Source organism: Scyliorhinus torazame, chromosome 12 (genome assembly GCF_047496885.1).
Source record: "Scyliorhinus torazame isolate Kashiwa2021f chromosome 12, sScyTor2.1, whole genome shotgun sequence".
Classification (NCBI taxonomy): domain Eukaryota; kingdom Metazoa; phylum Chordata; class Chondrichthyes; order Carcharhiniformes; family Scyliorhinidae; genus Scyliorhinus; species Scyliorhinus torazame.
Window position 1 is genome coordinate 10,923,592 of NC_092718.1, and position 17,548 is coordinate 10,941,139.

The window sequence follows — 17,548 nt, forward strand, 5'->3', positions numbered from 1 at the left end:
CTCAATTAAGTCACCTCTTAACCTTCTTCTCTCTCATGAAAACAGCCTCAAGTCCCTCAGCCTTTCCTCATAAGATCTTCCCTCCATACCAGGCAACATTCTGGTAAATGTCCTCTGCACCCTTTCCAATGCTTCCACATCCTTCCTATAATGTGGCGACCAGAATTGCACGTAATACTCCAAATGCGGCCGCAACAGATTTTTGTACAGCTGCAACATGGCCTCATGGCTCCGAAACTCAATCCCTCTACCAATAAAAGCTAACACACCGTACGCCTTCTTAACAACCCTCTCAACCTGGGTGGCAACTTTCAGGGATCTATGTACATGGACACCGAGATCTCTCTGCTCATCCTCACTGCCATGAATCTTACCATTAGCCCAGTACTCTGTCTTTCTGTTATTCCTTCCAAAATGAATCACCTCACACTTTACTGCATTAAACTCCATTTGCGACCTCTCAGCCCAGCGCTGCAGCTTATCTATGTCCCTCTGTAACTTGTAACATCCTTCCGCACTGTCCACAACTCCACCGACTTTAGTGTCATCTGCAAATTTACTCACCCATCCTCCCACGCCCTCCTCCAGGTCATTTATAAAAATGACAAACAGCCGTGGCCCCAAAACAGATCCTTGTGGTACACCACTAGTAACTGGACTCCAGTCTGAACATTTCCCATCAACCACCACCCTTTGTCTTCTTCCAGCTAGCCAATTTCTGATCCAAACTGCTAAATCACCCTGAATCCCATGCCTCCATATTTTCTGCAGTAGCCTACCATGGGGAACCTTATCAAACGCTTTACTGAAATCCATATACACCACATCAACTGCTTTATCCTCACCCACCTGTTTGGTCACCTTCTCAAATAACTCAATAAGGTTTGTGAGGCACGACCTACCCTTCACAAAACCGTGTTGACTATCTCTAATCAAATTATTCCTTTCCAGATGATTATACATCCTATTTCTTATAAACCTTTCCAAGATTTTGCCCACAACAGAAGTAAGGCTCACTGGTCTATAGTTACCGGGGTTGTCTCTACTCCCCTTCTTGAACAAGTGGACAACATTTGCTATCCTCCAGTCTTCTGGCACTATTCCTGTAGACAAAGATGACTTAAAGATCAAAGCCAAAGGCTCAGCAATCTCCTCCCTAGCTTCCCAGACAATCCTAGGATAAATCCCATCCGGCCCAGGGGACTTATCTATTTTCACACTTTCCAGAATTGCTAACACCTCCTCCTTATGAACCTCAAGCCCTTCTAGTCTCGTAGCCTGAATCTCAGTATTCTCCTCGACAACATTGTCTTTTTCCTGTGTGAATACTGACGAAAAATATTCATTTAGCACCTCTCCTATCTATAAATGTTTGCTGAGAGTTATTAAATATCTCTTTAATAGACTGCCGCTGTATCTCTACTGTCCTACCTTTTAACCCAGTTCACTTCAGCTCGCTCAATCTTCAAACCCTCATAATTACCTTTATTCAGGTTTAAATCACTAGTCTTAGACCCATAATTCTCCCCATCAAACTGAACAAAACATTCTGTCACGTTATGATTGCTGTCACCTACAGGCTCCTTTACCATGAGCCTGTTGATTAATCCTTTTTACATTGCTCATTGCCATGCCTTGGTTGGCTCTAGAACATACTGCTCCGAGAAATTGTATAAGCTCATTTTCCAAGCCACCTTTGCCCGTCAGAATGGACGATTGAATAACGAGGTTACTCACCATGTTCATGACGGTGAGTACATACGCTTCAATGTTTTCACTGCCGTGATGCTCCACCATTTTAGAATCCGCCACCACCAGAGTCTCCACCCACTTTTCCTTGCTGATTGAGCGCTGTTTGATTCGCCTCCTTTTCTGCTGCTTCTTTTCCCACTTTTCCCGTTTATTTTCCAAATGCTGCAGGTTCTTCAGGGAATCTAAGCATTTTGTAAGGAGGAAGGCAGTTTTAGTGGGTCATTCTTCAGCATCAACGGGATTAACCGAGGAACATAAGGAGGGGGCAAATCAGCCCCTTGAACCTGTTACGCCCTTGTTGAAAATTGTAAGGGTAGCCCCAGCATTACAGAGCAGTCAGTTTCACATCAATGGTGGGCAAACTTCGAGAAACAATTATTCGGGATAGAATCAGCAGTCACATGCAAAAATGTGGGTTGATTAGAAACAGCCAGCATTGATTTTGAAAGGGGAAATCATGTTTCTGTCGGAATTGTTTAGGGAGGCAACAGAGAGGGTGGATGATGGTAATGCTGTTGATGTGGTGTACATGGACTTTCAAAAGGCATGTGATACAGTGCCACACAACAGACTTGAGAGAAAAGTAATAGCTCATGGACTAAAAGGATCGGAGCGTTGTGGGTACAATATTGTCTGAATGATTGGAAACAAAGAGTAATAGTCAATGGATATTCTTTAGGCTGGAGGAAGGTTGGTAGAGGTGTTCCCCAGGGGTCGGTATTGAGGCCTTTGTTTTTCCTGATATATATTAATGATCTAGATCTTGGTGAGCAGGGGACAATTTCAAAGTTTGTGGATGATACAAAACTTGGATACAGAACTGGCTCAGCCACAGAAGGCAAAGGGTAGCAGTGGAAGGATGTTTTTCTCAATGGAAGGTTGTGACTAGTGGTGTTCCACAGGGATCTGTGCTGGGGCCTCTGTTGTTTGTGGTGTACATAAACGATTTGGAGGAAAATGTAGCTGGTCTGATTAGTAAGTTCGCGGATGACACCGAGGTTGGTGGAGTGGCAGATAGTGTTGAGGATTGTCAGAGGATGCAGCTGGACATAGAGAGGTTGGAGACTTGGGCAAAGGAATGGCAAATGGAGTTTAATCCGGACATATGTGGGGTAATGCATTTTGGTAGGTCTAACATAGAGGGGAAATATACCGTAAATGGTAAAACTCTTGGGAATATATAAAGTCAGAGAGTTTTGGTGTGCAGGTCCACAGATCTTTGAAGGTGGCAACACAAGTAGACAAGGTCGTCAAGAAAGCAGATGGAATGCTCGCCTTCATTGGATGTGTCATCGAGTATAAAAACTGGCAAGTCATGCTCCAGTTATATAGAACCTTGATAAGGCCGCACTTGGAATATTGCGCACAGTTCTGGTCGCCGCACTTCCAGAACGATGTGGAGGCTTTGGAGAGGGTGCAGAGGAGGTTTACCAGGATGTTGCCTGGTCTGGAGGGTGTTAGCTATGCGGAGAGGCTGAATAGACTCGGACTGTTTTCATTAGAAAGACAGAGGTTGAGGGGTGACCTGATGGAGGTCTACAAGATTATGAGGGGCATGGATAGAGTGGGCAGGCACTCTTTCCCAGCGTGGAGGGGGCTGTCACCAGGGGGCATAGGTTTAAGGTCCATGGGGCAAAGTTTAGAGGAGACGTGCGAGGCAGGTTTTTTACACAGAGGGTGGTGAGTGCCCTGGAACGCGTTGCCAGGGGAGGTTGCGGAAACAGATATATTAACGGCGATCAAAAGGCATCTTGACAAACACATGGATAGGACGGGTATAGAGGGATACGGCACAAGGAAATGCTGAGGGTTTTGGCCAAGGGTGGTTTCATGACCGGTACAGGCTTGGAGGGCCGAAGGGCCTGTTCCTGTGCTGTATTGGTCTTTGGAAGTTTATAAAATTGTGAGGAAGTGTAGAACTTCAAAAGGAGATTGACATGTTGGTGGAGTGGGCAGGGAGGTGTCAGATGAAGTTGAATGTGGAGAAGTGCGAGGTGATGCATTTTGGTAGGAAGGACATGGAGAAACAACATAAAATTCTTGCGAGGGTGCAGGAGCAGAGGGAGCTGGATGTATCTGTGCAGAGAATATTGAAAGTGGCAGGTCAGGTGGAGAGAGCAGTTAATAAATATTATAGTATTCTGGGCTTTATTAACAGGGGGGTAGAGTACAGTTCTGGGTGCCACACTATGGGAAGGATGTGATGCATTGGAGAGAGAACAAGAGACGTTTACAGGGATGGTTCCAGGGCTGAGAAACTTCAGTTATGATATTAAGCATAATCTTTATTGTCACAAGTAGGCTCACATTAACACTGCAATGAAGTTACTGTGAAAATCCCCTAGTCGCTACACTCTGGCGCCTGTTCCACGCAACGAGTGGTTGGGGTCTGGACTGCATGGGCTGGAAGTGTGGTGGAGGCAGCTTCAATTGAGGCATTCAAGTTGGCATTGGATGATTATTTGAACAGAAAAATGTGCAGGGGTACAGGGAAAGGCAGGGGCATGGCACCAAGGCATAATGCTCGTTTGGGGAGCTGGCACAGACACGATGGACTGAATTGTGTAAAGAAATGTTTCCTAATTTCTCTCCTCAATGGCCGGTTCTAATTTTAATCTAAAGGACCCTCTGTCCTTGGCTCCGCACTGGCGGAAAAAGATTTTTTATGAGCCAGCCTATCAATTCCTTTCAGGATCCTTAAAAATTAATAATCAATTCAGCCCTCAACCTTCTACATTAAAGAAAATGCAAGCCTAGTTTATGTAATGTGACTGAAGAAGGGACACTGAGTCACGATCAGGACTTTGTAAATATACTTAATATAGTTTTAAAATATTCTCCCCTACCCGGCGGGGCGGGGGGTCCCGACGGGATGGAGTGGCGTGAACGACTCCGGCATCGAGCCGCCCCAATGGTGCGGATTTCTCCGCACCTTTAGGGGCCAAGCCCTCACCTTGAGGGGCTAGCCCCGCGCCGGAGTGATTGGCGGAAGTCCGTGCATGCGCAGGAGCGTCAGCGGCTGATGACGTCATCCCCGCGCATGGGCAGGGGGGGGGGGGTGTCTCTTACGCGTCGGCCATCGCGGAGGCTGTGGCCGAGACGGAGGGGAAAGAGTGCCCCCATGGCACAGGTCCGCCCGCGGTTCAGTGGGCCCCAATTGCGGGCCAGGCCACCGTGGGGGCACCCCCTGGGGCCAGATCGCCCCGCGCCCCCCCCCAGGACCCCGGAGCCCGCCCCGCCGCCTAGTCCCGCCGGTAAGAGAGGTGGTTTGATTCTCGACAGCGGGACAGGCATTCCAGCAGCGGGACTTCGGCCCATCGCGGAGCAGGAGAATCGCCGGGGGGGGGGCGCCGACCGGCGTGGCGCGATTCCCGCCCCCGCCGAATATCCGGTGCCGGAGAATTCGGCAACCGGCGGGGGCATGATTCACTCCAGCCCCCGGCGATTCTCCGACCCGGCGGGGGGTCGGGGAATCCCGCCCATTGCTTCTTCGCAAACTTCCCATGTTCACCTTTATAACAGGGAATGCCCATGTAAACATGTCACATTGCAATTAACCTGCGGAGGCACTGCAGCAACATCACTAGCAGGAGGTCCTCTATTAGTGGAAGAATGTAATTACAGCGTGACTGTTACATTAGACAGTTTCCATTTCACATGTGGACTTGGGAATTAAGATGGAAATATAAAAATGAGGTCGGAATATATCACAGGATAGATTTCCCTTCTTGAGTGACCCGTGAATGACACACCAACTCTGCTCTCCCTCAAATAGTCCACGCAGTTCACAGGAACTCCCTCAAAACCCATTCACTTAAGAGTCAAAATCAGGCCCAAAATGTGTGAACAGAGAGAGAGAAAGCAAGTCTGAACAGTGGGGAATGAGGAGAGTGAAATAGTTTTCGTGTGAGCGGGTTCTATACTCTCCAATGTTCAAAAGGTTAAGCCCCAGGCCCGTTTGATGAAGTGCTTTTTTAGATTTACTCACTGGCATTAATAATTAACTCTACAGATCACTGACTGGCATTTGGTTTATTCAACATTTCTTGTGAAAAATTGCTGGCAGCTTTAATCCTTGGTCTCCCAAAAGAAACAGGGATTTGGGGCCAAAATCTTAGACTTTGGCAGGAGACAGTGGGGTATTAAATATGAAACTTAGCAAGTTGACAGAGGCTGGAGGCCATTGATTTCAACTGGGGTTAACTCCTGCCCTGAAAATAGCCATGAGAGTGAGATACCTGAATCGCCGGGGGCTGGCGTGAATCCCGCCCCCGCCGGTTGCCGAATTCTCCGGCACCGGATATTCGGCGGGGGCGGGAATTGCGCCGCGCCGGTTTGCGGGCCCCCCCCACGGCCGATTCTCCGGCCCGGATGGGCCGAAGTCCCGCTGCTAGAATGCCTGTCCCGCCGGCGTGGATTAAACCACCTCTCTGACCGGCGGGACAAGGCGGCGTGGGGCGATCTGGCCTCGGGGCCCACCGATCCGCGGGCGGGCCTGTGCCGTGGGGGCACTCTTTTCCTTCCGCCTTCCCCACGGTCTACACCATGGCGGAGGCGGAAGAGACTCCCTCCACTGCGCATGCGTGGGGATGCCGTGAGCGACCGCTGGCGCTCCCGCGCATGCGCCGCCTGGCAATGTCATTTCCGCGCCAGCTGGCGGGGCACCAAAGGCCTTTCCCGCCAGCTGGCGGGGCGGAAATCAGTCCGGCGTGGGCCTAGCCCCTCAAGGTTAGGGCTCGGCCGCTCAAGGGGCGGAGGATTCCGCACCTTTGGGGCGGCGCAATGCCGGACTGATTCATGCCATTTTTGGCGCTGGTCGGCGGACATCGCGCCGATTGCGGAGAATCCCGCCCCTGATTCCCAGCTTTCCCACTGTTTAACGTCACGGCCTTGGTGCTTTCACAGAACACAAGGAGGAAAACCAAGTGTCAAAACTTTATACCTGGAAGCAGTTTGTAAAGGAATTGTCATTAACTTGCTGCCCAGTTAGGATTTTTTGTTTTACATTTGTGTTCACGTTGCGCATGCTTTGCAAAGAATCACCCGACTCATTCCTCCAACGGCCTCCTGTTTTGCGACATGCTGCCTAAGCCCTTTCCTGGAGTGTTGTGTCCAATTCGGGGCACCAGACTTAGGGGAGGATGCCCAACTCTTCAGAGGTGGTGCGGAGGAAACTCATTGGAATGGTACCTGGGATTAGGGACTTCAGGTACACAGAGAAACTGGGGTTCTTCGCTCTAAGGGAGGTTTAAAACCGTGAAGGGTTTTGATAACGTTAAATAAGGAGGAACTGTTTCCAGTGACAGAAGCGACTGACCAGAGAAAACAGATTGAAGGTAATTCGCAAAAGAAACAGGAAGATGAGGAGGTAAAAAACATACACAGTGAGTTAAATCTGGAATGTTCTTCCCAAAAGGGCTCTTCCAGCAGATTAAATTGTAACTTTCAAAGGGCAATTGGATAAATGCAAGAGGTGCAGGGCTATGGGGAAGGAGCAGGGGAGTGGGACCAAACTGATACACCTTCAAGGAGCCAGTACCAACTTAATGGACCGAATGATCCCCTTCTGTGCTGTATTCTCCCAAGGTTTCTAAATGCTGAATTCAAGCTGACGCACACTTCCATAGGCATTCTTCCAAATTCTTGGTAACCGTTTATTTTTTAAAAGGTATGTGTGTGAAAGAACTGGCTCAGAACTCAATTTTAACTCTAATTTTTGGATCAGTTAAGGGTTGCCCTCTAATATACCTGACTGTTCCTGGGCGTGCAAGTGTACATCAGTTTTATAGTTATAGTTATAGAATTTACAGTGCAGAAGGAGGAGGCCATTCGGCCCATCGAGTCTGCACCGGCCCTTGGAAAGAGCATCCCATCTAAGGCCATACCTCCACCCCATCCCCACACTTCCACCCTATCCCTGTAACCCCACCTAACTTTTTGGGGGGCACTAAGATCAATTTATCACGGCCAATCCAACAAACCTGCACATCTTCGGACTGTGGGAGGAAACCGGAGCACCCGGAGGAAACCCACGCAGACGCGGGGAGAACGTGCAGACTCCGCACAGACAGCGACCCAAGCCAGGACTCTGACCTGGGACCCTGGAGCTGTGAAGCAATTGTGCTAACTACTGTACTACCGTGCTGCTCAAATGTGCACATGTACAAGTGTATGGCTGTGACTCTGCATTGAATTTGTGTGATGATGTTTGAATGTGTGTCTGTTTAAGCGTGTTTAAGAATCTCTATTTGTGGCGCAGTGGTTGGCACTTCTGCCTCACGGTGTCGAGGACCTGGGTTCGACCCGGGTCACTGTCCATGTGGAGTTTGAACATTCTCCCCATGTCTGCGTGGGTCTCACCCCCACAATCCAAAGATGTGCAGGGTAGGTTGATTGGCCGCGCTAAAATGCCTCTTAATTGGAAAAGGGTGGGGGGGATTGAAGAAAAAAAAGGATCTCTATTTGTGCACAATGTATGTGTGTGTTTGTGTCTATTTTTGGTGCCTGTGAGGAATACGTGACTGCCTATATGAGAGAGAAAAGAATGCGTATTTACAGGAGTGCGTGCGAGCGTGAATATTTGAGACAATGTTCGAGCGTGTGAGAGTGCATGTACAATGGAAAGAAAAGGACAATGTGAGAACGTGTGTGCCAGCACAAAATGTGAGAGAGTGTGTGTTAGATGCAGGGTGCATGCAAAGAGATTTCAGAAAGAACGTGAGATTGCATGAGACAGAATGTAAGGGAGAGTAAAAGGAGAACATTTACCTCATTGTTTGTGGTCAGAGAATAAGTTTGCACGTGTTGCATGTGTGAGAACACAAGTGAGAGTGCGTGTATTTGCAGGGCAGCATGGTAGCACATTGGTTAGCACTGTTGCTTCACAGCGCCAGGGTCCCAGGTTTGATTCCCGGCTTGGGTCGCTGTCTGTGCAGAATCGGCACATTCTCCCCGTGTCTGTGTGGGTTTCCTCCGGGTGCTCCAGTTTCTGATGTGTTGGGTACTCTGGATCTGTGGAGACTGCATTTACCTTAGCAGTAACATAGACAGGCTACCAACACTTGTAATACAACTCTATTTTATTTAACTGAGAGCCGTTAAACATACTTGCACTGTGGGTCGACACTATGTTAGATTGACTGAAGACCTATGCCTAACCTGACCAGCCTATACTGCTAGCACATGGTGGATGTTTGTGCTACTGACTGCGGGCTCTGTCTGTCTCAGAGGCTGCATCCCGAATGAGCGGGAAGACTAGTGCCCTTTGTCTTTATAGAGACCGTGTCCTAACTGGTGATTAGCTGCTGTGTTGTGTGTGTTGATTGGTCTTGCAGTGTGTCAGTCAGTGTGTGTCTCTGCACCATCATATACTGATATGTATATTATGCCAGTTTCCTCCCACAAGTCCCGAAAGACGTGCTGTTAGGTGAATTGGACATTCTGAATTCTCCCTCTGCGTACCCGAACAGGCGCCAGAATGTGGCGGTTCGGGGATTTTCATCGCAGTGTTAATGTAAGCCTACTTGTGACAATAAAGATTATTATATTATACGTGTGTTCTATGTTGACTAACTTTCTCATGTTAAATAATAATCTTTATTATTGTCACAAGTAGGCTTCCATTAACACTGCAATGAAGTTACTGTGAAAATCCCCGAGTCGCCACAATCCGGCGCCTGTCCAAATGATCTAACAGCACGCCTTTCGGGACTTGTGGGAGGAAACCGGAGCACCCGGAAGAAAACCCACGCAGACACTGGGAGAACGTGCAGACTCCGCACAGACAGTGACCCGAGCGGGCATCGAACCTGGACGCTGATACTGTGAAGCAACAGTGCTACCCACTGTGCTACCGTGCCGCTCAGAAGAATAACCTGTTTCTTAACATAACTTTCAGCAAGATCTATACAGAAAACCTTTAACCATGGTGGAACAATCAATAGCTTGGAAATGCAGCCTCTAATTCCTTTTTGAAATAAATTTAGAGTACCCAATTCTTTTTGTTTCCAATTAACGGGCAATTTAGCGTGGCCAATCTACCTACCCTGCACATCTTTGGATTGTGGGGGTGAGACCCACGCAGGCACGGGGAGAATGTGAAAACTCCACAATGACGTGCAGCCTCTAACTCTTAACTCCCTCCTTTGGTACATCTCCATCTGGTTTCTGTCTAGATCAAGCTTTGGCCAGATAAGAAACCAGCGATGAACTGTCCCCAGCAGCTACACTACTGGGAAAGTACACAAGGGCTTGCAGTTGACTCCTCCAGAACAACATAGAGTTCAGTCTCCATTAATATGAAGTTAGAAGTTACTGGGACTTTGCGAACCTCCTTTAGTTTGGAGTTCTGGCTCCTTCAAGTGCTGTCCATAATTTCTGAATGGATTTCAAGTGGGATCCCAGTGTGTTAATAGAGAGTCATTCATAATTGCTCAGTCAATATTTCTTATGTAGCCTGGCATTGATATGAGCTTTTTCCCCTCTCCTGAAATGATTACAGTGGGAAACTGAGATGAGGAGGAACTACTTCTTGTAGAAGGTGGTGAATTTGTGGAACTCGCTGCCCCATAGTGCGGTGGAGTCTGAGTTATTAAATGGTTTCCAGAAGGAGATAGATATATTTCTGATTTTAAAGAACGGTTTAAAGGGATATGGAGAACTGGTGGGGAGGTGGATTTGAGACCAGGAAAGATCAGCCATGATCTGATTCAATGACAGAGCAGGCTCGAAGGGCTGAATTGCTGACTTCTGCTCATAATTCCTATGTTCCCAAAAATGAAGAGCGCTCAGATGACATGCTTACAGCCAGGATAAGAGGCAAAAGAAACCGGGTTTGTGTGAAGAATCCCCACCTTCTGCCACACATGTGGCAAGTAGCCTTCTTTCAGCCAGCTTGTCTTGGAGAGTGTTAGAGGTTGACTTTTGCTGTTTTCCCGCTCCAACACCTTTCCACATGCCAATATTTGAGGGTTGAGATAATTCTCTTCACCCAGACCTGCCCCTTGGAGGTGGGGATATAGGGAATGCCCCCCCCCCTCCCGTTCTCCCCCCCCCCCCCCACCCCGCCCCATTCAAAAGTTTCGCTGTCATCTTGCTTCCATGTCCATTTTACTCCTCACCTCCAGTGGGCGCTGCCTTCCCCTCTTCGAAATCCTGGCAATCCCACACCAACACAAAGAGGACCGGGAATCCGTCACTGATTGACCTTTGCACCCTCCGCCTCTCTGCTTTCCACCCGGAAACCCAGCATTGCTTCAAAGAACCGGAGGGGAACGTCAAACCCTCCAGAGCGTGGAGTAGATGATTGATTCAGGGGAATATTTGGAAGAGAAGGAATGAATTCTCAAATTCCTTTCTTACCCCCTCCTCTTCTGACTCCAACTGGAGTACATTTCCCTGGGTTGCAGCAAACACTCCACATACCGAATCATAGAATTGCCCTGCCCCCCTCAATGACTTGTGCACAGGTACCCCGGGTCCATCTGCTCCTGCACCCCCTTTACAACTGTACCTTTTATTTTATACTATCTTTCCTCGTTCTTCCCAGCAAAATGTGTCACTTCACACTTCTGTGCATTAAGTTTAACCCACCATTGGGCGGCACAGTGGTTAGCACTGCTGCCTCATGGCGCCGAGGACCCGGGTTCGTTCCCGACTCCGGGTCACTGTCCGTGTGGAGTTTGCACATTCTCCCCGTGTCTGCGTGGGTCTCACCCCCACAACCCAAAGATGTGCAGGGTAGGTGGATTGGCCACACTAAATTGCCCCTTAATTAGAAAAAAAGAATTGGGTACTCTAAATTTATGAGAAAAAGAATAAAAATAAATAAATTTAACCCATCATATGTCTTTAAAATTTACTTACAGGATGTGGCCGTCGCTGGCAAGGCCAGTATTTATTGTCCATTCTTAATTACCCTTAAGTAGGTGGTGGTGAGCTGCCTTCCTGAACCACTGCAGGCCATGTGGTGTAGGTACACCCACAGTGCTGTTAGGGAGGGAGGTACAGGATTATGATCCAGCAACAGTGAAGGAACGGCAATACATATCCAAGTCAGGGTGGTGAGTGACTTGGAGCAGAACCTCCAGGTGGTGGGGTTCCCAGGTATCTGCTGCTCTTGTCCTTCTAGATGGTAGTGGCCGTGGGTTTGGAAGGTGCTATCTGAGGTACCTTGGCAAGTTCCTGCGGTGCATCTTGTAAATGGTACACACGGCTGCCACTACTTGTCGGTGATGGAGAGAATGAATGTTTATGGAAGGAGGAGCAATAAAGCGGGTTGTTTTGTCCTGGATGGTGTTGAGCTCATTTACTGTTGTTGGAGCTGCACTCATCCAGGAAAGTGGAGAGTATTATATCACATTCCTGGCATGTGCCTTGTAGTTGGTGGACAGGCTTTGGGGGTCAGGAGGTGAGTTACTCTCCGTAGGATTTCTAGCCTCTGACCTGCTCTAGTAGCCACAGTATTAATATGGTTGATCCAGTTAAGTTTCTGGTCAATGGGAACCTCCAGGATGTTGAAAATGAAATGAGAATCGCTTATTGTCACAAGTAGGCTGCAAATGAAGTTACTGTGAAAAGCCCCTAGTCGCCACATTCCGGCGCCTGTTCGGGGAGGCTGTTACGGGAATTGAACCGTGCTGCTGGCCTGCCTTGGTCTGCTTTCAAAGCCAGCGATTTAGCCCTGTGCTAAACAGCCCGTTTAGAAAGGATGTTGATTGTGGGGGATTCAGTGATGGTAATGCCATTGAATGCCATGGGGTGATGGTTGCTTTATCTCTTGTAGGAGATGGTCATTGTCTGGCACTTGTTTGTTGTGAATGTAACTTGCCACTTGTCAGCCCCAAGCCTGGATATTGTCCAGGTCTTGCTGCATTTGGACAGGGGCTGCTTCAGTATCTGAGGAGTCATGGATGATGCTGAACATTGTGCAGTCATCCGCAAACATCCCCACTTCTGACCTTATGAGGGAAGGAAGGTCATTGATGATGCAGCTAAAGATGGTTGGGCCTAGGACACTACCCTGGGGAACTCCTGCACCACAACCACCTTTCTTTGTGCCAGGTATGACTCCAACCAGCGGAGAGTTTCCCCCTGATTCCCATTGACTCCAGTTTAGCTCGGGCTCCTTGATGCCAAACTCGGTCAACTGCTGCGTTGATGTCAAGGGCAGTCACTCTCCCCCCATCTGTGGCATCCAGGGGCGAAATTCTCCGGGAACGGCGCGATGTCCGCCGACTGGCGCCCAAAACGGCGCCAATCAGACGGGCATCGCGCCGCCCCAAAGGTGCGGAATGCTCCGCATCTTTGGGGGCCGAGCCCCAACATTGGGGGCTAGGCCGACGCCGGAGGAATTTACGCCCCGCCAGCTGGCGGAAAAGGCCTTTGGTGATGTGACATCTCCGGGCGGCGCATGCGCGGGAGCGTCAGCGGCCGCTAACAGTTTCCCACGCATGCGCAGTGGAGGGTGTCTCTTCCGCCTCCGCCATGGTGGAGACCGTGGCGGAGGCAGAAGGGAAAGAGTGCCCCCATGGCACAGGCCCGCCCGCGGATCGGTGGGCCCCGATCGCGGGCCAGGCCACCGTGGGGGCACCCCCCCGGGGCCAGATCGCCCCGCGCCCCCCCCCCCCCCCCCAGGACCCCGGAGCCCGCCCGCGCCGCCTTGTCCCGCCGGTAAGGTAGGTGGTTCAATTTACGCCGGCGGGACAGGCAATTTATCGGCGGGACTTCGGCCCATCCAGGCCGGTGAATCGAGCGGGGGGGGCCCGCCAACCGGCGCGGTGCGCTTCCCGCCCCCGCCGAATCTCAGGTGCCGGAGACTTCGGCAACCAGCGGGGGCGGGATTCACGCCAGCCCCCGGCGATTCTCCGACCCGGCGGGGGGGGCGGAGAATCCCGCCCTAGATCTTTTGTCCATGTTTGAGCCAAAGGTGTAATGAGGTCAGGAGCTGAGTGGCCCTGTCCAAGTGACTATTAATTTTGTCCTGGATCATTCTCTCGAAAGGCTTTCCCACTGCTCCGCTCGCAATTGCGGGTTCATCCTTCCACTCTTTGTTGAACACAGGTGTAACATTTGCAATTCTCCAGCCCTCGAGCACTACCTGTAAGCCCCACCTCTCAAAATTAAAACTAAAGAGAACAAAATCCATGATGGTAGGATTTGCTTGCCAAAGCAAACATCACAAAATGAAATGAAATGAAAATGAAAATTGCTTATTGTCATGAGTAGGCTTCGATGAAATTACCCCTATGAAAAAGCCCCTAGTCACCACATTCCGGCGCCTGTTCGGGGAGGCTGGTACGGGAATGTTCAGTCTGGGGTTGCATTAAGAGGTTAAAAGACTCAACTCGATGGAAAAAATAGAGCTCGTGAAATTCAATCTAGCCTTGCGCCCTTCTCAGTTTGCAGCTTCCCAGAGTCACTCTGAGCTTCGGATACCCTCTTAGATTAAAGCCACAAGTTTGGCTGAAAATCACCATTGTTGTTAAAAACTACAAAGGGAGTGCACTTAGGAGGTGAGAGGAACATTGTGTGTTTGTACATATATTTCATTCAAAGAGAGCTGAGCTACAGTTAAACCTACATCTACTCAGTATGATGTTTGCAGTCTGACATTTTGCCGTTGGCGGGTCTGTTTTGTGTGACGGTAGAGACACCATTGGGATGAAGTCAGATGCAGTGTGGGGTTCATGATAACCAACCCCGCCAGTGAAAAACACGAACAGGACCCAAGTGAGGCTGGTTTTATTGTAAAATTGTGCTGCCATTCAAACCGGCAGCACTGTAGCACAGTGGTTAGCACTGTTGCTTCACAGCGCCAGGGTCCCAGGTTCGATTCCTGGCTTGGATCACTGTCTGTGCGGAGCCTGCACGTTGCCCCCGTGTGTGCGTGGGTTTCCTCCGGGCGCTCCGGTTTCCTCCCACAAGTCCCGAAAGACTTGCTGTTAGGTGATTTGGACATTCTGAATTCTCCCTCTGTGTACCCGAACAGGTGACGGAATGTGGCGACTAGGGGCTTTTCACAACAACTTCATTGCAGTGTTAATGTATGCCTACTTGTGACAATAATAAAGATTATTTTTTTTTTTTTAAAACCTCGATTTCCCACCAGGCTGGTTAAGTTAAAATGACCCCCTCAATGTGGTGCTGACATCTAGAGATAGACATCGGTACTGCATGACCTTAGTGTGAGAGCAGTGGGAAATGTAAGATAAGAGCTGAACAAGAAGTCCAGAGTTGGAGACTCGAGTCTTGCAAAGTCCCAGGCATACGTCCCACGCAATGCTGCAGCAAGGGTGAATGAATGTGGATATGTTATCTGATGTGGTGTGTCCCTGTGAACTTGTGTTGAAAGTTTTCTGTTCTCACAGCCCGTGTCTCCCTGGAGACCGACGGCACCATTCGCAGAATAGACACATGGGGAATGACTAAAACCGCAGAACTCGCCCCCTGCCCCCCCCCCCCCGCGCCCCCCCCCCCCCTCCCGCCACCACCAGCAACCTGCTCGGCAACCGTTATTTAACCCTGTGAATACCCAGTTCTACCAACTAGGAAAGTTGTAGGTTCAAGTCGCGATCCTTGGGGAGTTAACCATTCGGAGTTGCAATTTGGTAGTGGTACTGGAACTCGGGTGGTGTTGAGGTGGGGGGGGGGTGGGTACCTCTAGATTTGGGTGAAGGGGGTTGAGATACCCTCAATTACGACTCGAGAGAGAAGCTTGATAATTCAAAGGCTTTAATTAGCAGAGAACCAGACAGGTGCCGAGAGGTGTGCCCACTGCACGCTGCCCACCGAACATTACCTTATATACAGTTCCCTGGGGGGGCGGAGCCAGGGGCGGAGTCCCTCAGGGTTCCAAACCCGGTCTTAAAGGGATCATCACATTAAAGGTACAGTTATACAGTTATCATTCATCACCGGGGTGTAAAATCAGATTGGGCTCATAGTCCAGATCGCTATCCAGTGACTTTCCCCACCGTTGGGGCAAAGCAGGTACAGAGATGCCAAGCGAAAGAGCTGGATCAAGCTCAACAGTAATGCTCTTGTGGTCAAAGTGCCGACTAATACAGTCTAAACTCACACGGACAATGGCTGTTTGCGCAATTTATTAAAGAGCAATTGATCCACTTAAACCATGATAGCAGCAAGAGCCAGCTCTTTCAGCGGAGGGCAGAGGATATTAAGAAAACAACATTATTGCTGAACATAAAATACAATGAGTCCCTCGAAAGAGGTCACTGCACTGCCCCTTCCTCCTGTAGCTCCACAGCCCGATTAGTTTGCAACAAGTCCAGGGTTTTATGACCAGAACCAACTCATTTTGTGACTGAATCAGGAACGGGTGGCCAGACTAACCCCATTATTTATTTATTTTTTAAAATTTTGAGTATCCAATTATTTTTTTTCCAAATAAGGGACAAATTGGCATGGCCAATCCACCTACCCTGCATATCTTTGGGTTCACCTGAGGAAGGAGCAGCGCTCCGAAAGCTAGTGACATCGAAACAAACCTGTTGGACTTTAACCTGGTGTTGTAAGACTTCTTACTGTATCTTTGGGTTGTGCTGGTGAAACCCACGCAGGCACGGGGAGAATGTGTAAACTCCACACGGACTGTGACCCAGGGCCGGGATTCGAACCCGGGTCCTCAGCGCCGCAGTCCCAGTGCTAACCACTGCGCCACATGCTGCCACGCTAACCCGATTATAACGTCAGAATCTGTTGGCTAACTTTTCTGGGACTTCTCCGGAGCCTTTCAGGGTCGAAGACGTAAGATGCTGCCTAGCCTCCTGAGTATTTCCAGCATTTTCTGTTTTGGTTTCAATAATAATGGGAATCTGGCATTCACGCTTCGTAGACATTTGTGAGGCATGTCGTTGATACCGTGCCTGAAATATACTCCAATGGGAAGTTAGAAAATTTTGGCATCGCTCCGATGACTTTTGTGTTCAAATATTCCACTCGTGTGCCCAACCCCTTGGAGTTGAGGGCATTCATTACAAGAACATTTAACAAGCTGGCTTTCAAATTTATTTTGTAACCTGATCGGGAAGGGAACCACCTAGATTCATGTTGAAGAAACTCTACAGTCGGTGTTGCTGAGGAACTCCTCCACTGCTCACTGTTCTGTTCAGCCTTTCAGTTGTAAAACATTGGGGCATGGGAAGGCCTTTCAGCCCCTTGACCCCTATTCACCATTCAGTGATAACTGATATGTATCTTAACTCATTTATCTGACTTGCTTCTCAAACCCTTAATACCCCCGCCTAACAAAAACACTTTTGAAATTATCATTTGACCCCAGAATCAACCGCAATTTTGAGAAGGTGTTCCAGATTTCAATGAACCTTTCTGCAAACAAATGTTTCCTGACGCCACCTACGAAAGGATAAGCTTTAATTTTAAGATTATGCCCCCTCGTTCTGGACTCCCCACTACAAGGGGGAGATCGTTTCTCCATATCTACCGTATCTAATTACTTAATCACCTTGAACATCTTAATTATATCAACCCTATCCTCATCTACTGGACTTAAGGGAATACAAGTCTCGCCCATGCAGCCTGTTTTGGTAATTTAGTCCTTTGAATCTCGGTGTCAGTCTGGGGAAAGTCTTGGATTGGATTGGATTTGTTTATTTTCATGTGTACCGAGGTCCAGTGAAACGTATTTTTCTGTGAGCAGCTCAACAGATCATTAAGTACATGGGAAGAAAAGGGAATAAAAGAAAATACATAATAGGGCAACACAAGGTACACAATGTAACTACATAAACACCGGCATCGGGTGAAGCATACAGGG

The 17,548-nt window shown here is 49.0% G+C and overlaps 1 protein-coding gene across 1 annotated transcript in view; it reads right to left on the reverse strand.

The window, feature by feature from the left end:
* Positions 1-17,548, reverse strand: part of LOC140387312 (uncharacterized) — a 404,134-nt gene that overhangs the window by 335,225 nt on the left and 51,361 nt on the right. The window contains exon 4 of the mRNA XM_072470241.1: positions 1,738-1,934. Within this exon, the coding sequence (XP_072326342.1) occupies positions 1,738-1,934 (197 nt within the window). The remainder of the gene's footprint in view (positions 1-1,737; positions 1,935-17,548) is intronic.